Raw genomic sequence first — 20,607 nt, forward strand, 5'->3', positions numbered from 1 at the left:
GAACTCTGAGAACTGCAAACAGGGAGCACTCCAGGGTGGATACAACACCATGTAACTCTTTCACCAAAACCAAGGCATTCAAAGAGACCTACAATCCTATTGACTCCCATCTTCTAGCCCTAAAGCTGGATGTTTTATCTGTTGCCAAGGACATCTGTGTAAAAGCAGGAAACACAGGGGACTGGAAGCATCTAGGCAAAAAAGATGGAGAAATGGGAAGAAAGGAAAGGATAGGAAGGGCCAGATGCAAGACCCTGCAGGTCCACTCTCTCTTCAGAGTTGATCTGTGGCTCAGGCCAATTTGCTACCAAAGGTGAAGCAAGCAGCCAAATTCAAACTACAACCAGAAGCTTCTGGGTTCCCTGGAAGCCTGAAGGGATGCAGAAGTAATAGGTTCACAGCTCCACTGACTTGCCTTTTGGCTGCTGTACAAAAATCACACACTACTTCTTTCCATAAGGATATAGCATCCAAATTCCCACCAGACCTAATCCATCTCCTCCACATGTGGCTCCATGGGGTAGCAGCTGTGCATGGGATGACACACATGCAAGTGCACACTTCCGTGCACCCTCAGACAGAATGAGACAAATGTTAGGGCCCTGCCAAAGGTTGGTGCTCACCGATATCTGTATAGAATCACTGTTCTGTAGCGTAAATCAGCAAAAGCACATTATTCAGAAGAACCAGAGCCCCAGGCTGAGCTGTGCTGTGCCACTGGGAGTTTGTCCTCACTTTCTAATGGACTAACAGGTGGCCCTAGAAATGTTTCCTAGAAATATTTTTAAAGGATATTTCTGTGCACTTAACAAAAAAAAAAAAAAAAAAAAAAAAAAGCAGCAGCTGCAGATTGCTACTGCTTTTTAGCTCTTGCAACCTCCAAGTCACACAAAGGCAGGGTAGTCTCCCCACACAGAGTTCAGATGGACATAAAAAATGAGAGATAACTAACACAGCTTTTGAATAACAGGAGATCTGGCCTATCTGTAAAACTCCCACCAGTTCAGGCCCAAAATTTTAATACAAAGACAACAAGAAGCCAGCACAGGTCTCCTTTCATAGCAGGTAATTTTCTCTCTCCAGGAGTACAACAATCCTGTTCTGTGCCTTGATTGATGCAGTGTTTCCAGTGTGTGCCTGGGACAGAGCTACCAACTGTGCTGAGCTACACTTCACTGAATGAAATCTCACATAAGGAAAACTTACACCACAAACTTTTTTTCCCTTAAACAGCAGCTGTTTAAAACTGTTTAATGGGTTTATACATTGAAAATAACCTAACAGATGTCACCACACAGTTCTGCAAGGTATCACATGGCATCTGTCACACATGCAGCATGTAAGTTCCATTGGTTGGGTGCATTTCTCATACAGAGGCTTTGCATGACAGGAGAAGACTGCCCAATTTAGGGATGCTATTACAATATCCTTTATTGTAAAATGACACACGGCAGGTTTCTAATTAAATTTTAAGTAGAAATGTGCTCCCAGCTCTTGAATAATTCAAACTGTTCTATTAACCAAGGTTCTGAAATGCCATTGAGACACGAGCTGGACACAGTGACTGTCAGGGGAAGAAACAGCACTTGGAAGCAGAGCAGTGGTTAGCCGGGCAGCGGATAGGGCAGGGTATGCATAAAGGACAGCTGAAAGAGCACATCTGCTCCTGGAGGAAAGAACTGCAGGCGAGAACGGAAGGAGAGAGCAGCGTGTTCTGCATGCAAATGGGGCGAGGCACGTGCAGGAGGCAAGGCTGGGTTCAGTACCCAGTCATCTCGCTCTCAATGCACAAGCACATGCTGTTCTCCAAGTCACGTCCAGATCTGTGAGGACATGCAGGTGCCTGCTGGCACGCCAAGAAAAGCGTCGCTGAGCGCTGCCAGCGCGTGAGAGCGGCTGAGCCAGAGCGTGTCCCGCTGGCAGGAGCGGCACCATCCGCCCCCAGCACCGCTGCACGGCACAGCTGCCCCACGGCCAGGCCTGCGGGTGCCCCAGGGCAGCGAGGGCACAGCCACACAGGCTTAGCAGCACTGCCAGTGAGCAAAGGGCTTTGGAGACCTAAGCTGGGATGGCCCTTGTCCCACAGAGCGCACACTGTGCCCCAGCGGGCAGCCCAAGCCACAGCTCTGCGGCAGCTCTCGGCCCTATGTGAGCACAGGTGTTTTTTAAGGTCACAGAAACAGGAGTGGAGATAAAACAAGACTTATGCTTTCTAATTGCAGAGCTCAGTCAGATCTGCTGAGAGCGATACTGCCTAAGGGAGGCGGGATAAGGCTGAAGCCTGGCCCTTGGGTAACACTTAATACATGCCCCACATGACACTTAAGAGCAGGAGCATGTGAAATAATCTCCTAAACTACTGGAAACCCTGCAGTGCACCTCTTCCTTCCTCCCATCCCTCTCCCTGGGAGCATCTCAAACCCAATGACAGGCTTGGGGAGAGACTATTGTGGGGACTCAGTGGTCTCAGAAAAACACTCCACAGAGGAAAGCAAACTCAAATGCCAACGAAACCCACTTTGGTCATGACCTCTCAGGAAGTAGCAGGACAGGATAGGCAACAGGACAGCTACCCAAGGGATGAAACTTGCTGTTTTCTCCTGGACCAAATCGCCACTGAAGTCACGGAGTGAGGAACCCAGAATTTGATCCAGGGAACTGAGCTCTGACTCAAATGCTAAGATGGCCTCCATCTCAGTTGGGCTCTTGAGACCTTAAAGTTGTGCTTAATAGACAGCAACACATAAAAGCAAGAGAGAAGAGAGCATAAAGGGGAGAAAGTGAAAGGAGAGCGTGAGGCAATGGGAAACTAGATGGAGGCAATGCTTTTCCCAGCTCATAGCAGCTCAGGAATAAAAGCTCAGCTGTAACTTGGTTTCTAAAGCCTGTGCTTGCTCAGGGTTCACTGGGGACACATCAGGCACTGAGGTGAGAAAACAGAGCTGACATTTAATCTCAGGCCCTCTTAGCAAGGGCTGTGTCAAAGCAGGAAGATAGATCCCTGCATCCTTCCACTTCCCCAGAGTCCCTGCAGAGTGGAAGGAAGAATGGAGTAAAAATAACTTACCTGTTGCTGGTCCCAAGTCCAGGCTGGAGTCGTTGAGCTCTCCCCCATCTTCCCAGAAGTATTGTGGGGGCTGCAAGATCTTGGATTCCTCATTCTCCTCGCTGGCAAAGCCTGACCCTGGAGCAGCATGCAGAGAGCCAGGGGCAAGATCTGGCTCTGCAGCCTCCGGGCTGCTCTGCTCATGGGAATTCATGGCCTCCAGGTGGGACATCATAGCAAATTCCAGCAGGGAAGTTGATGTGAGGCCATCGGCAGTTGGGTCCTCAGAGGAGGCAAGACAGAGGCACAAGGTCCCTGTATAATGACAGTAAACACACATCAGAGAGAGAAATGACACCCACTGGGTTTGTCTTCCCCTTGAAGCCTATTCCTGCCAAACCAAACAAGATGGGCTGTGCTCTCAGCTGATGAGGAAAATTAGGGTATTTTTGGACACATCCACAAGCATGCAGAGTAGCATTCACATCCAGGAGGAGTCAGTGCCAAGCAATCATCCAGCCTGGAGCACCTCTTACTGGGATGATGATTCACCCTCTGTGAGGTGTTTTTTCCTCTGTTGAAGGATAAGGTGCCTTGTTAATCACCCATCCTGGAGAGGAGGTGGAATGTCTTATAGTTCAGCCCTGAAACCCTGGCCTTGTGAAAACAATGACAGTTTCTATCAGACTGTCCTGATCTACAGCTATATTATATGCAGGGAGACTGACCCAAACCAATATTATTTACAACAAGTATTAATCATGATTTAAATCTGTAGGGTGAAAATCTATTTTTTGGTTTGAACTCCAATGCACTCACACTGTTGGTTTTCTTAAGGAAAGGCTGACCATTACAGGTTAACAATTATATTGTGACAACACCAAACATCTACCAAACACTAAGCAGGGAAGCAAGCTGCATTTTGCACTTTTATTTCAACATTATACTTTTATTATTTCCATTTTAACTCTTTGAAGGATTGACTGACACTTCTTCATTCCTAGATGAGACTTTAATTGCGATTTGTGTCAAGGTACATTCACATGCATATTGAACTTCAATCAAAATGCAAGAAAACGGCACCTGGGACTTGGCTTTATTCAGCTGCTAAATACCATTATAAATATGGAGGCATAAGGAAAAAATAAAATTACCAAAAGCTGTTTTACATTTAAAACAGTTTTGTTAAGCAAGCAAAGTAACTACTTTGGGTGAACTGAACCATTTGCTTTGCAGCCTTCTATTATTCAGCACATCAAAACTAAAAGATCTCATCCTCTCACAGCTGATTTTTATTCATAGATCAAAAGAAAAAAGGACAAGTTTTCTTGCTTTCTCAGCTCAGACTCAGTTTCTCAATTGTCAATGAACTAGTCACTGAACTGAACTAATTGAATAAGCTGAAATGAAGACTAATTTGGTATTTTTCTTTGATAACTGATTTTCTAGACAACAGAAATGCAGCAGCTCTAATCCATCTGGACTTCAGTCAAATATCTGATACAGTGCCTCATGCAGAATTACAAGAGACACAAGGAAAGATACCTATTAGCAGGAAAACTGTAAGGCATTGGCTAGACAAAAAAATGACGGAGGCTTGTGCTGGAGGGAGGCTACTAGTGGAATTCCTCAAGGTTTGTCCTTAGATCTGCTGTTCTATCATATTTTCCTAAGTGACCTTGGAACAAAAAGTAGGAGCGTGATAATGAAATTAGCCAAGGACACAAAGCAAGGAGACATCCTCACTGCACAGAAAAACCTAGGTACAGCTAGGTGATCTTGAGAATGGGAATAACAGAAATATTATGAAAAGAAAATAGCTTAAAGTGATAAGCCACCCCCTTGAGAACTAGCACAAAACATTTCTGATACGAGATGGGAAAACATCCATTAGAAACATCTTAAGAGGAGAAACTCTTGTATTAGGAACAGCTCTGAGATATCACTGGAATGCAGATGTGAAAATCCTTGCAGAGTTGTGAAGTATTAGAAACAGATTTTACAAAGCACTGCTGAGACATCACCTGGGGCTGCACACAGATCTGGATACATGTGGCCTGAAATTATTTAAGCAGATCTGAATTGCCTTCAGGCAAGGGCACAGACGAGGCAACCTCCTGATGTTGCTACCCACCACTGTGCCCTACAACTCCACATCCCAGAAGCACAAATCCAAATCAGGGCAAGTGCTAAGATGAGCTATGGGGCAATGGCAGATGGGTTGACCCTGGTGCATTCATTGAAAACATTGGCAATTTGGCACAGAAAGTTTGGGAGTAGCTGCTCACCTGACAGAATGATTACCAAGCCTGTCCTGGGAATACCAAAAGCCAGAAATGCATTTCTTAAGTCTTCCGCCCACTCTGACCCCCTCCACCTCTCTCCACTGTTCTCTGAACTGAGCAAAATCCAGTATTGGTTACCCCCTCCCATACACACTTAGGCCAGGCTTCAGCACTTCTCAGTCTTGTTTATTTTGCCTTATTGATCCCAGGCAAGATCAGCTGAGGGCTGAGCAGCAATAAAAAGGGAATGACAAAAGATGCAGTGTATCAAAGGGGAAGGAAGCTACTGCAGCATCACAGAGCCAACCAAAACACCTCAGGGCATCTCTAGGGATATGCCAGCTCCTGAGCCATGCATGAACAGGGAAGTCCACAGCTGGAACCAAGAGCTCACATCCCCTGTGTGTGAGCATGGATCTGGGAAGATCTGCCAGGACAGCCCCATGCGGTTTCAGGGGTGCTCAGCAGGCTCGAGTGTGAGCTTCCCCAGCTGCCAGACAACACCTGCATCACTGACAGAGCAGCCCAACAGAGAGAGCACTTGTCTTGAGAAGCTTACAGCTTAAGCAAACATGACAGAGAGCAGCAAGGAGGAGAAAAGAAACATTATTCTCAAAGTTATCCAGCAAAGGAAAGCCGAAAGATAGGAAGAAACCATGGCAGGTCCAAGGCCACATGGAATATTTGGTTTATATGTGACTGCAACTGACTGCCTGGATCCTGAGCAAGCTCTTTATCCACACCAATGCCTCAGTTTCCCCTGACTCCCATTAGCAGACACATGGCTGATGTGGGACCTCAGCTTTCCAGCCACACTACAAAGCACATCCTGAGTCTCCCCAGAAGCAAGGCAAAGCCTCAAAATGTACCTCTGTGACAGAATCTACACTGCCTCAAACCTCTTTTTCATTAGCTACCCTCTGTTTGGGCTGCCTACAGAGCTCAGCCAGAGCCCATCCCACCCCTTCTACAACACCCATCTCGTGGCAGGTGAACCTGGTAATCCAGAGAGCTATTTCCATCCATGTGGGAAGCTCAGATGCTGGGAGTTTGTTTACCTTCCTTTAACTCTGAAGTGTTTACCCAGTTAAAACCCCCTAAGCTGCCTTATCTGGTTTACTGGGATGCAGCGCTTTCCTCAGCCCAAGATAAAACTACAGCACCTCATCCCTAAGAATGAGTCATGCACAGCCTGAGCAAGACAGGTGTCTCCTGGGGTGGATGTGAGTAACACCCTGGGGACTGATCTACAGGCACAGGATGCAGAGACCGGTCTGGGGGAACCCTCTGTGCCAGCACCATCCTGAATGCCCCAGGGCTTAAAGAACCACCACACCAGGGTACAAATCCTGACACCACTTCATTCATGCCTTCTGCACCAGCAGCAAAATCCCAAAGGCTTGGGGTGCCAAAAAGCAGCCTGAAGATTTGCCATCTTCCCTCTCTCTTACAAGTCTCTCATAAAGGAGCTCCACGCAGCTGTCAACTACAAGGCAAAGAAAGAATCAAAGCATGAACTGAGCTGGGAGGCAGGGGAGCACAGCTGAGAGAGGAAATCTAATGCCCAAGACCTCAGTTGCAGACCATTTTCCTCCTAGGACGGTAACAGGGATTAGACAACTTCTACCAGCCATCAGTCTCCCGATTTTGTATTCTAAAACACAGATCAAGTGATAGGAATAAAGAAACAAATGAATAAAGACCTGCAACTGTAGATGGGAGGGAGCAGGGAACGGAGCCAGGGCTCACCAGCTGCTTCAATGGGGCGTTTGTCTCTCATTTCTATTTTTGCGGCACCTCTGCGTAACCTGGAGGAGATGAGGCTCTGCATGCTAAAAAGGGCAGCCAGCCTTCGGGGAAACAGCAGGGCTTCAAGCACGGGAGGAAAAACCCTCCCAGAGCAGACAGAGGAGGGGCAAGAAAGGAGAGAAAGTGGGAGAGGTAGATTGAGAGAGGAGAGGGAACAAAGACGGAGAGCACCAAAACCAGGATGGGAGCTCCTGTGCTGGCTGCACGCTGTCCTGCTGCCAGCATCCACAGAGGTGACATGTGGAGGCAAAGCAAAAGGTGTTTCACCTCTATAAGGAGCAGAATAGGGCAATTCCAACAGCAGGGAATAACGCTGCAGTGTTACCTTTCTGAGGCCACTGGAAAAAAGCCAGCCAGGAGGATAAAGATGAAATGAGTTCGCTAGTGCTGACCCCACTGACCCCTCAGAAAACAGCTCTAAGTCAAAGTGACGAAGCTTGCTCTGCTCAGCTGAGCAGAGGATTCAACACTACAGCCCCAGACAAGGAGATGAGGGAGCTTCACTCAACAACAGAAAAAAAAACCATCTGAAGACTATCTGCCATCTTTCTCACAAAGTGCTGTGAATAAGAGCAGTTTCACAATTCTAAATAATTCTAAAAGAACCCCAATGTGTTTTCTACATTGGTTGACCAAGGGAAAAAAAAAAAAAAAAGCTTCATCCCTTTGCCACAAAGCAAGTCACCTCTCCACGGGACAGGGCAGCTATTTAAAAGCTCCCAACTGGCCTACTGAACAGGACTAGAAATGAAAGAGGAAATAAGTCATTTTTGTGTCCAGCTGAAATGAGAAGAGGGATTTGGGGAGCTGAAATGGAATCCGACTGTGACTGAGTCAAACAGCCTTTAAAAATTTTTTGCTTTTTAATTAGTAACAAGCAAACCTCAATTTCTCTCCAAGGAAACACACAATCATCCCTTAAGATGTCATCACATCAGCTTGATCTGTAGAGGAGCTGGAGTGCTCTTCAGTTTACCCAATAGAAGGTTGGTTTTACCTCTCCTTCCTGAGTGTTGTGGCTACTCCACAGTGCCATGGAGGCAGGATCAGCCTGCTGAAGAGAAGAACATTTGCCTGGGGCACACTTGGACTTACCTGTCGGTCACCACCAACTAGCAGAGCCTGCAGACCCCACCAAAGCACACTTGCACAATGGGTACCAGGGAGGGAGGTCAGAGCATGGTGGTATTGCCAAAGCAGCCACAAGAATGTCCATCTGGCCCTGCTACCGTTGACCTTCCTTTCAAGCCCACCCCAGAGGCAGGAGCTACCCAACAATGTTATTTCCTAGGAGAGCTGGGTCAGGAATGGGTCATTTACTGATAATCGGTTAGGACAGAAACACAATGACCAGATGAGGGAAGCATCTGCCAGGGATATTCCCTCCCCCAGACCACTGTGCCTGGAAAGGCCAGGGAGCAAGGCCCAAGGGCAGAGAGGAGAGAGGCCCCAGGGCAGAACGGTCAACGGCACAAACCACTTCCAGAACATAACAAAATGCAGGGTAATTTAAATAACAAAAAAGGGTCCCAACCACGGCCAGTGGAGGAAGAGATGGCAATGTTGTTTGACTGAGGGATGTCCAAGCTGATTCCCACACAGTCACCTGGAGCCTCTGCACTCCAAACCCTCAACAGCTTGCACAGGGAAGCATATGGGATGACTGTATCAAACCAAATTCTTTTGGGGCTCATTCAGAGTTACAGACCATACCTGTTCTGGGATACACCACCTAAGAGAACTCACCCACCCCAGCTCACACAGAGCCTTGCTGCTGCTCTCCCACACTTCACTAGACTACTTACACATCCAGCCATGGCCCTAATCTCAGAGATCATTTCCAATTAGGACTTCAGAAAACAAGATCAGACTGCCATCCTCCTCTGGTATTGCCAGCAAGCAGGTCCCTTACTGAGTGTCCCTCTAGAACCATCCACCTTCCTGTGACTCCGGCATATCTTAGAAAGCAATAGGAAAAGCACATGGTCTGCAGGGAGCACATACACAAGAGCGACAAGGCATAACAGAAGAAGCCCTTGCAATGGGACAGCTCCTTAGAGGGATGTTGTGCCAGCATCTTTAAGCTTTTACAGCTCCTTACAGCAAGAATAATGAGAGCTCCAACACCCAGCTGCAGGGAGTGCGTGACTGCACGTACTGGGTGGGCACTACCTCACAAAGAACTGCCAACATCTGCTCCCTTGGCGTTTCAGCAGAGAACATCCACAGCACACAGGTCCAGGTATATCCATGGGAAACAGTACAGCACTGCCAGGGGATGCACCTGGTTTTGCAGGTAATTGCAGATGTGCCCTTTGCCAGCACTGGGGCCCGGTGTCCAGGGGTGCTGGGCATCCTCATCCCAGCGCCAAGATGTGTCAGGTCTCCTGTCCTTAGGATCTGTAACATCTGGACTGCTCTAAACACCTCCACCCATTTGCACACAAGAGACTCCATGCAAGCAGGTCACAGACACTCCAACATGACTGCCTGTCCTCCCCACTCTGCTCAGCCATTCATGATGGGAGTCACAATCTCACTTGGTTTCAGCCTCCCAGCCTGTTTGCCTTCACTCCCTCCCCAGATTGTCTCGTAGCCTTCACACCTCCCTCCTCTGCTGCCGCAGCGTCTGCTCTCCTCCACAATTCTTGCTATTGACAATGGCAGCTCCCAGCTCGGGGCCAGAGGAGATGCAGCCCCTGGGAAAACAGCATCGGGTAGACAGTTCTACACAGTAGAAGTGAATTTTCTTTCCTCAGTTATCTTTCATAGGCCTCTTCAAACAGCCCACAGACCTCCAGGGGTTAACAGACCACGGGATGAAAGCCACTAATCTAAGAGAAAAACCACAGCCCACAGACTTCTTTGCCCTCTTGCAGGTCCAAAGCATTTCATCTGTCTCGTCAGATGGACTGTGCTTCCTCTTCTCACTGTCCCAGCCTGGACTATGTACCCCACAGTGCCCATTCTGATTTCCAGCATACAAATAAAGGCTCATGCCTGCTTCTTCTGCAAAGCCTCCCTGCCCAGGCACAGCAGGCAATACCTCAGGTGCCTGAGGGACTTCCCTTGAGAGGTAGTCACCCCTCAAAATGTAACTGAAACCTTTTACACCCCAAAAGGTCTTTAAATCCCCTGGTACAAGACTGAGCACAAAATGGTTACTCTCCACTCCAGCCCCTGCAGCAGAGCAATGACAACCACCCTGCCACACACTGCACCCCCAAGAGGCTCCACTCCCCAGCTTCATGTATCCTAGGCAAAAAAAAAAGCTCATGCAAAGGTTTGGTGGCCCCAGGCCACATATATTGGTTCTGACTACCTTCACAACACCAGGCAGGACAAGAAGGGCCATGGTTGCAGTTGGCATACATAGGGAGGGCTGCAAAGCTGGTTTTCCAGCACTAATAAATTGACCCCAGCCAATAATGTACATACAAAGCCTGGTAACCACAACAGGGCTTCACCAGGCACAGGTACAGTCGGGGACTGATCTGAGCCCCAGCAGGATGTACCTTCCTTGCCAGCACCCCTGGCCCTCTGAACAAACCAACACGTGTGTTTTCTTGCCCTTGGTGCAGGTTGTGCTCGTGTGGCTGACAAACAGCCTCTCTCCATTCTTTTGGGGTTGCATGTTTCAATAGTGCCCTGGTTTCGACAAACAGCCAGCAAGAATGAGGAGCCAGCTCACCCAAGCACCAGCTGTGAGCCGTGATGCACCCTCCTCCAGCCCCTCTGCCCCGGCCCTGCAGCGGGGCTGTCAGTGCTGCTGATTGCCCAGGTACCCACAAAATGCCACATCTTCTACCCATGCAGAGTGAGTGAAAAAACTTCTGTGCACTCTGATCTGCTGCTCGTCGCCAGCAGCTTCCCCTTGAGGGCTTAATGTGGTTATTTCTACCCCTGATGCCTGTAATTAAATGAACATTTCCTTATGGCAGTGAGACAGCCAAGGAAAAACTGACTACAGGGAATTTTCATTCATCCTGATCTATACTCCCTCATCTCTGGCTTGTTCACACAATGCTAACAAGACATCTTCTAAGCAGGCAGAAAGAAAAAAAAAAAAGCCCTTAAACAGCCCACATGCAGACAACCACCTGGGGAGACAAAAAGAGGAAGGAGACCAATTCCCTCCTTCTCCCCCTGCATCATTTTTCTACTTGGAAAACCAAAGGGGCTCGGATACCCTGGAGCCTGGAGAGAGGTTTCCACACTCTGCCAACAGACTTGTGCTGCCCAGCAGTCTGATGGGACCCTGATGAGGCACATGTCCAATTTCAGCAAATCCTGCAGGTCTACGGAGGCTCTCAGACCAGGAACACATGGGGAACATCACACAAAAAAATGCAGCTCTCTCTCAGGTATTAACTGTTCCTGTCCTGTGGGACTAGAGAAGTGAGGCCAGAGTGCACTGAATTATTTCAGACTGGAACTGATCCTGAACCACTGAGCAAAGCTACTAACCAGAACAGAGCTTGATGTACAAATTCCTAGGAGTCTGAACCTCCGCTTCTGACCTCCCATCTCGGTAGGAGCCCAGTTGTCTGGGGACACCTGGCCAACCAAGTCCAGCCCCACAGTGCTGCCACATCCCACCAGGATTACAAATTTCACTAGATTAGGAACTGAGCTGTCCCTGGGAGCTACTCCTCACCTCCCACCCCTACACCTCTCCCTGCTAGGACAGCAGAGAGGATCACAGGGAAAGCCAAGGACCAAATCCTCTGTATCACCACCAGCTGGACAACAGCACTAGAAAGTTTCTAGCAGCCTCAGCAGAATAGGAAGCATATCCTCCCCTCAGCACAGCACCACCAGTGGTGGTCCTTTTGGCTGCCACATTTTAAAACCACCATGAGGTTCATCTCCCTCCTGTGCAGAGCAAACACAGCTTTCAAGCTATGGGGATAGGGTCAACCCTCACTGGCAGATTGGCAGGGTGGGATTATGTCAGCTCCCTCCCTCATGTCTTACACTCTTCTCTGGAGGAGGCAGAGGTTTGGCTGAATTTAGGGACAGGGGTTTCCTGCTGAGATGTGGCTGAGGAACCTTTGCCAGCTGTGCCAAAGGTTTTCCCTTAGTTGGACAACCTGCCTGAAGGAAGCCACAGAACTGGCTTCCTCCTCAGCTCTGGAAAGATTTATTGTTTCTGTGCCACAGAGTGTTGGCACAAAACCCCAACAGGTTTTCAGATCCATTTTGCTCTTTAAGCTCACTATTGTTTGCAAACCTAAAAGGCTTTATCTCTCCTCTTTAGGGAGCCCCAGACAAGAGAGGCTCACAGCCCATGGACAGAGTGGCTCTACAGATGACACATTCCCCCAAGAACATTTTCAGGAGATTGGGGTAATAAGAGAGATGTGCCAGGGGACAGGATGTCACTGTATCACAGCTTGGTCGCGCTGGAAGACAGTGACTGGTTGGTAAGTCAGCCCTTCCCTCCCTGTCAGAATGACTCAAGACAAAGACTCCCCCACACTTCAAATGTCCCTGTTCAGAACTCCTGTTCCACACCAACCAGATTTCTGTACAAAGGGATGGATTAGGGAGAAAGAGGACAATCTCAGCCTCATGGGTCTTTGGGGGATCCCTTTGTTGGGAAATTTCCCCAGACTATTTAAAAATAGAAGCAGAGCCTTCATAACTATTCCGAGTATAATTATTCCTGCACTTAATTGCCTTTCCCTGGCACCCCACCTCTCCTCCAAATTTCAAGAGAAGGCTCTTGGGGAATCGCAAAGCAATTTTTGGTGGCCCGTTCTTTGTATCAGTTTCGCGGTAGTTCGCAAAAACACCACGACGCCAGACGAAGCCATCGATAGCCAAGCGGGCGGTGTGGGGCAGCGCTGCCGCAGCCGAGGCTGCCCCGGCCGGGCCGGGCCGCGAGCCCGTCCCTCGCCGCCGGTGCCCCAGGGCGTGCGGGTCCCCGCGGGTCCGTGCCGGCTGCTCCATCTCCGGGGCAGGACACACGTGCATCAGCCCGCCATGCCCGAACACAGGGGCCCTGACAACCCCCGGGGGCCCCGGGACAGACACCGGCTGCCCCAGAGGGCTCTGATGCCCGGCTGGGGGGCAGTGCCCGGAACACGGGGAGAGCTCCGGGGTGGGAGGCTGGGAGCCGCCGCAAGTCCCGGTACCCGGGCTCAGCGGTGCCTGCGGGGAGCAGAGGGGTGATGGAGAGCTGCCCGCCGCAGAGGTCCCGGTGCCCCGGAGCATCGGACCCACGGTGCACCACTCTTCCCCGGGGCGGGGGTGAGCACACCCGCCTCCCGCCGGGGGTCCCGGTGGCCGCGGAGGGGATCGACACCCACCCGCCGCCCAGCCCGCAGGGATGGCAGCGACTCCCGCCGCGCCAAGCCTCACTCACCGGCGGCCAGAAGCAGCAGCAACGCCGGGGCCCGGTGCGAGGGCTGCATGGCGGCGGCCGCTGCCCTGCCGCACCGCCTCTTCACGGGGAGCGGGGCCGCCCCGCCGCCCGCCGGGCTCTGCCCCTCGCCGCCGCGCCCGCCCGCCGCCCGGCCCCGCACCGCATCCCGCCGCCCGGCGCCGCCTCCTCCCGCCGCCGCCGCCGCTCCGGGGGCGGGGAACCGGCAGGGGGGTCCGCTCTGCCCGCCGGCTGCGCCGACGGAGCGGCGGGGCAGGGGCGGAGCGCAGCCCTTGGTTTGCTCCTAATTTCTGGCTGCGGAGCCCCACCGTGGCCGGAGCCCCCCGGCCGCACGGCCCCGCACGCCGCCCCCGGTGCCCACAACGAGTGCCGGCGGCGCGGCTGCTTGCGCCGGGCAGGGGTGATCAGCCCCGCCGGCGGCAGGGACACGGCCCCCGCAGGGCAGCTCCGCGGCAGCCGCGACCGCCCCCAAAGCAGAGACCCTCCGCATCCGCCTGCTGACCTTTAGCTGTCCACGGCTGACGGAGCCACTGCTTCTCCCTCACCCCTCAGCTCCCACCTCATTTAATCACCTGGAAAAAGTTCTCCCGCTGGGAACATTCGTTTCCCCACCTCTGGAGGCCATCAGGTCCAAGCCCCTGCTCAGGTGGGTCACCCACAGCCAGTTTCCTAGGATCGTGACCGGATGGCTTTTGAGTATGCCCGAGGTTGGAGACCTCACACACTCTCTGAGCAACCTGTGCCACTTCTCAGTCAACCTTGCAGTAAAGATGTGTTTCCTGGTGTTCAGAAGGAACCTCTAGTGTTTCGGATTGTGCCCATTGCCTCTGGCCCTGTCACTGGGCACCACTGGAAGGAAATGAGGCCCTGGATGCCATCAGTATCTTTGTGGTAAAGGCACATCACTGGCTCCCATTTTATGTGGTGTTGCCATGACCTCCAACCTAGCAAGCTGGTTCCCAGATGGGTGGCCCCAGCATATACTGGTGCACGAGATTGTTCCTCCCCAGGTGCAGCCCTTTGAAAGCCTTGTTGAACTGCAGGAGGCTCCTGTCAGCCCACTTCTCCAGCCTGTCAAGGTCCCTCTGGATGGAAGTTTGACTCTCTGGTTTATCAGACAGATAAAGATATGCAGCTCTTCCCAGTTTTGTGTTGGGATCCTGAGCTCCACCATCTCATGGTCACTGCATCCAAGGCTGCCTTTGACCTTCACAGCCCCAACAAGCCTCTCACTGCTGCCTAGCACGAGATCCAGCAGAGCATCTCTTCTTGTTGGTTCCTTTATCACTCAATGCATCTTGAGGCTTGCGTCTTGCATCTGTTTTCTGAAGCTGGGTCCATGTTGGAGCCTCTGCCCTAGCAGGGACAGCTGCTTCCACACCTGCTGGGAAAACCATTCCATGGGGTGTCACCACCGTGCCCAAGACTGTCGCAGTGATACCAAGTCAGCTGATGTCCCCTTTTTCATGCCCTTCTGTGCAAACTGCTGTGTCTATAAAAATAAAAAATAAATCTGTATTGCAGCAGTTCTTGGGTACAAGCTCTCGGAGCAGTTCTGGTGGATAGCACAGCAAAGGAACACGCCAAAAATCATTATTACAGCCACAAGACCAACTGCTCCAATTACACTAAATTTCAAATTAAACACATCTTTAGTGGCCTCAGGGCACAACATTACAGTAAATGACTCCAGCAAGGGCTTTGTCAGACAGGTGCCCAAGAAATAAGGCTCAACAGATCCTATAATACCACAGCAGTTGTGAGGGAACATGTGCCAGCTTGCTGCACTTCAACCCCTCCTGCCAGCTGGATGGGCTACAGCCATCCCACTCCCCTCCTGCAGGCCTACAGCATGTGGGAAAAGCTGTGCAACTCTTGGTTCAAGGCTGCAAATATGATAGGACTCCAAACCAAAGGTGCCAAAAGCATATTGGTCCCTTCTCACTAGGCACTCAGCTCATGTTTTCAAGTTTTCCTCAGCAGTGGCTAGGAACTTTTCTCTTCGGTTTCCAAACAACTTTCTCATCACACATTCTAGGGGGGCAGGGGATGCTAAAATCCAACATTGCAGGTTCTGACGGAGGAAACAGCTGTACTGTCACAGCCTCACCAAATGTCTTTGTGCTTTGTGTTTGTACCATGTGCCTGGTACTTTGCCTCTCCCACACAGCATGTCACTGAGACAGCAGGACATAGGTCTGAAGGTGATCAGGATTTTAAATTCAAGCATTTTTATTCCTCAAGTAAGTGTTCATTAAAAACACTCCAGAGCCTTTATTTCCCTGTAATAAATTGATTTTTGTTGTTGTTGTTGTTGTTTGAAGAGCGAATCTCCTGAAGGAAAAATTGATGGTATTTTTTTTTCTGTCATGAACTTGCTGTTTTTCAGCAACTAGAGAAAGGTGTCAATGTGCCATAACCTGCTGAACTCTGTAATGAATCAGGCAGCCGCCTGAGGGTACTTGGTATTATTGATACTGACCTTTACAGCTCCTACCAGGGTGGTGCTGGCACAGGTCACCCCTCTGGGCTATTTCCAGCCTCTTTTTGCCAGCTCTTTCTTTCCATCATCTGCTCCGGTGCTGCAACTTTCCTCAGCATGACCAGGGCAGGTAAGAGACTGGCTGCACCCCTTCCCCAGCGTGGCAAGGCAAAGCTGACAGGCTTGGACCAAAATGCTTGCTTTTGGTTTCTTTTAGACCACATCCATCCAGGGCTCTGAAAGTCCTTTTTATCCCGGAATTAATGCAGCCCCCAGCCCCCACCAAGCAGGAAATGCAGTAGGAACTACCAAGCTGTCGCTTACCCATTAGATGAGATAAAAACACTTTAGTGCACTCAGATTCTAGCCCAAGCATGGCATTTAATGAATGCTCTTGTCATTTTTCACTTTGTTGCTGGTAATTTGGCTGTCTTTGCATGCAGGTGGCTTACTACAAGTGGGTAACTAAAAGCCTTTCAGATCTCCTGACCCTGCCACATCCAGCTCCCAAATCTCAGAAGCTCATGGTGCTCCCTGGATTTATTTTGACATTATACATCAATCTTACACTGAGCAACAAAGGGGGAGTATGAAAGGAGAAGATACATCTTAGGCAAGAAAATTAAATAAAATTAGTGGCAACATCGATCAGCCAGGTCAGCGCTGCCAGTGGAGCAGAAAACAGCCGGCAGAGATGGGCAGCACCAACTTCAACCCAGCACAGCCCCTGCATCTCCATTTCACACTCCGTGGAATAGGTGCAGCTGGCTTGGCTTTCTTCTGAGGCATTGACAGCTTTATAGTCAAAGGCTTGTCATTTCTCATTTGATCTCCCTCCAGCCTCCCTACCTGGTGTATATTCTCATACGATGTTCAGAGCACTGGTAAAAGAGGCTTTACATTTGCACTAAATGCTTTTTTCATAGCTGTTTCAAAGCTGTTCAGAAATTTTTCTTGGTATTACCATTATCTGTGATTTTCTGTTCTTCCCCAGAATTGTTCAATTTCACAGTTACGTCTGTTAGGCAGAATCAGAAAGCAAGTGTGTATTTTAGGCTGGCAAAACTGAAAATCCTTCTGCTGTCTCCCCCTGTGAGTTACTCTAACAGCTTTTGCCTTCAGGAAATTCAACCAGCTTTCCCATTTTGGTGTAAGGGTCGTATTTTGTTCCAAGATGCCTACAAACAAATACTACTGAGGTAGAGGAATGAGGTGATAGCTAAGGGAAAGAATTTGGTGCCTAAGACTTGTCAATTAAAAAGAAACTAACCACGAAGTCTAATCTCAAGAGAAATTTGACTTATTTTGAAACTCCACTTGAAAAAAAAAGCAGCAACTCATTAACTTGAAATATGCTGGTGAGATGTTTTATTCTCCTAAATACAGCAAAACTGAGTTCACCTACAAAGGTGAAAGTGATCTATTGCCTGTGCTCAGCAGAGCAAGAAAGTAAACAATAAGCAAAACAAATAAACAGTCAGTGTTAAGTTCTCACAGTGTTAGAAAATGCAAGATGTCACCAGTACCAGGAAAAGGGTTTAACCCTTCTTTCTTTGCCCACAGACACTTGTCAGGGCAACAAAAGGTGATCTGTGCCCATTCTTAGATCAGAAGGAAAAAATGGGCTGCTCCCACTACCTTGATTGCCTGCTCTTTGGGACAGAGGCTGGGTGACACAGCAGGCTTGTGGCACACCATGCAGTTTAACACAATCGTCTATCAAGCTATGCAGCCTTTTGGCATCTCATCCCTCCAGAAAATTCCCTGCCCTGTCCAGCCCCTCCTTCCTTAGGCACAAGGAAAGATTTAACCTCTCTCTTTTCCCAGAATATGTGAATTTACTTCAGAGCCTCCGACAAGCTTTATATAAGCTCATTTGCTGACTTAGCCTTTTTAATTCTGGGACACCGTGAAACATTTTGACGGTACCAAGCAGGGGCGGGTACCCACTCTCTTCCTGCACAGCCCAGGCATGCAGCCATTCTCTGGGCAAAACACACAGTTCCTGCTCTCATCCAAAATCCTGCTGGGGAAGAACTGCAATAAACACTTCAAGAGGAGTGACCTGGAGCAACTAATGCCTTCCAGGATAGGCTGCAATTAGAAGGGAAGATATTCTGCTCTGTTCAGAGCCCCAGCAAGATTTTCTATATGTTTGAGCCTTTTTCATCTTTGCATCAGCTTGTTCCCCTTAAGGGACAGCACACTGCCCACCTGGGACACAGTGCTTCTACCAGCCCTGCTTCTTTTCCTTCCCCTCTTGTGAAGTGCAGGGGAAGAACAAGCACAGGTTGTGCTTTACTTTCCCGTTTCCACATGCCCCTGCTGCCTCCCATCCCTAAAGGTTCGTGTTTCTCACCTCACCAAAGCAGAGCTGATTGCTGCGTTAATAGCCACTCTGACAGCAAACCTCAGCAGATTCCTAGAGGGCAAAGCAAAGAGAGCTATATTGAATTTGATTAAAAGGCCAGAAAAACCTTTAACAGAGTCACCTGGGGCAAGGAGGCAGGTAGTTCTCTAGCTGAAATCTCACACAGGATTCCTCAGAGCCCAGGGTTCCTCGCTCAGGGGAATGGCAAGCAGGTCACATTGCTCTGTCACAGCTGGCGTGCAGAGGGATGGTCAGAGCCCTCCATTTACACAAGCGGGGACTTCTGAGCCCCCAGCCAGGAAGGAGGAAGGAGTACATATATTTGGGGCCATTCATATAATTTAATCTGGTCCTCTGTATAGTTTAGAGAGCTCCTTTATCTCTGTGTTGAGCTTATCAACTCAGACAGTAAGCAAATTACTTTCTGGAACAGATGAAAAATCTACAGAAGGGGAGATGTCATGAGGGCAGCAAGCCTCAGCTCTTCTAAAGCTTTTGACTGGGGCAGAAGGACAAGCAAGATAAAGCCCAGTAAAGCCAAGGGGTTGATGACAAGGCACAGGAGGTTTAGTCTTAGCTCTGCCTGTTTGAGAGATATGACCAGAGCCTGAAGAAGTTGCTGTCAAACCCTCATTGTCCCAGGTTTGAGGAGCACACATCAGGGAGCTAAGCACAGCAGCCACCAGGACAGGAACCCCAGTACCCAAGACAGATGAGCAGCTCAGAGACAACACCCAGATTCAACCAGAAGCCCATATCCTCAGAGAAGCTCACGGTGATGAAGCCAGGCCAACACCAAACCAGTCAGTCCCTAGGTCAGGGTCAAGCTCTGCTGATGGCAGCCATCATGCAGGAATCACTTGGCAGTTCATAGCAGTAGATGACCAGATCAGGAAGGCAGTCCATGGATCATAGCCCAAAGCAAGAGGTACTTTGAACAGGCACAGGGAGACATAAACCAGTATTCCCCTCTGAAAGCTTACATAGGCCCCAGGCTGAGCTTAAATAGAGCACATAGGGCCATAGGTGAGGATAGAGGCCCAGGAGAGCCTGGCAATTAAGGCTTATTAGTACCCTCAGAACCCAGACAATTATAAACCTCTCTCCTTGAACAGTGACTTAAGAAGGTGAGGGGGAGTTCTTATCTTTTAATGGGCAAGGTATCTTCACTGTGTGGAACCCAGAGGTAGTTTATAGCTTTTCTAATTAAACTGAAAAGGCTAATGTCGTCTTCAGAAAAACTCTTGCTATTTTAATAGCTGACTAAGCTGGAATGTGGGTATGTATTTTCAGAGTGGAGGGATCAGCCTGTACCTGAAGAGGGTTGGTAACTCTTGACTCTGAGAAGAGCCAGTCACTGACTCATAGGCTCTATTGGTACTCCTACATATGTGTTTCTATGGGATTTAATGGGACTAAAGCTCTTCAGTATCTTTTAGACAGGACAGTTATTGTCAGATCTCCCTGAGCACTAGATCACCCAGCGAAGAAACTTGGCATTTCCTCTGGGTTCCCCCAACAGCCTTACCTCTCCTTTAGAGAGAAGTGACTTGCAGAATGAACAGAAAGGAGCACAAGCCCTTTCCAAGGTGCTTTTGCTGTAAAAATGCAGAGCTCAGCAGTCCCTTAAGGCTGCTCACAAATGTTCAGTAGAGGCTGAGGGGCATGCTGGATGGCTGGAATCCTTGGCAGACCAGCGCTCCATGATAATGGAGACATTAAATCAGTGATGGCAGCAAGAACTGCATAATAGATGCAAAATACAGCAGAAGCCTGATCCAATTTTGGCTCTGCCTTGTTAAGTAGAAAAGTGTTTTAGGAGATGGAAAAATACTAGGAAGTTCAGAGTGCATCCTCATTGCAGCACAGTAGGAGATGTAGCTGTTTGCAGAGATTCACCTGTATCTGTGGATACACATCTACTGTAAACATATTCCCATGCTGCGTTCACATGCTGGAATTCAGGTGACTTGGGGTCAACAAGGGCAGAGCTGTAAGCACCTGAAACAACCCTGCTGGCTGAACTGCAGCTGGCTGGAATGCACCAGGGTGGGAAGAGGCCACTATCCAATACAACTGCTGCATCCTGAGCACCATCACACTGGGAAAGTTCTTATCAACCAGTCTCCAGACAGCTCTTTAGTAAATGCAGCAGAGATGGACAGAGAAGGTTCCAGCCAAGGTCTGGCATGGGAGAAAGTGAAACACTGCTGGTCCAGAAATGCT

At 49.5% G+C, this 20,607-nt stretch overlaps 1 protein-coding gene across 1 annotated transcript in view; it reads right to left on the reverse strand.

Moving 5' to 3' along the window:
* Positions 1-13,661, reverse strand: part of PODXL2 (podocalyxin like 2) — a 32,182-nt gene extending 18,521 nt beyond the window's left edge. Inside the window, exons 1-2 of the mRNA XM_058845416.1 lie at positions 13,511-13,661; positions 3,068-3,361 (exon numbers count right to left, since the gene is read on the reverse strand). Coding sequence (XP_058701399.1) covers positions 3,068-3,361; positions 13,511-13,559 — 343 coding nt within the window. The 5' untranslated portion in view covers positions 13,560-13,661. The remainder of the gene's footprint in view (positions 1-3,067; positions 3,362-13,510) is intronic.
* Between the last annotated feature and the right edge of the window lie 6,946 nt (positions 13,662-20,607).

Source organism: Poecile atricapillus, chromosome 9 (genome assembly GCF_030490865.1).
Source record: "Poecile atricapillus isolate bPoeAtr1 chromosome 9, bPoeAtr1.hap1, whole genome shotgun sequence".
Lineage (NCBI taxonomy): Eukaryota > Metazoa > Chordata > Aves > Passeriformes > Paridae > Poecile > Poecile atricapillus.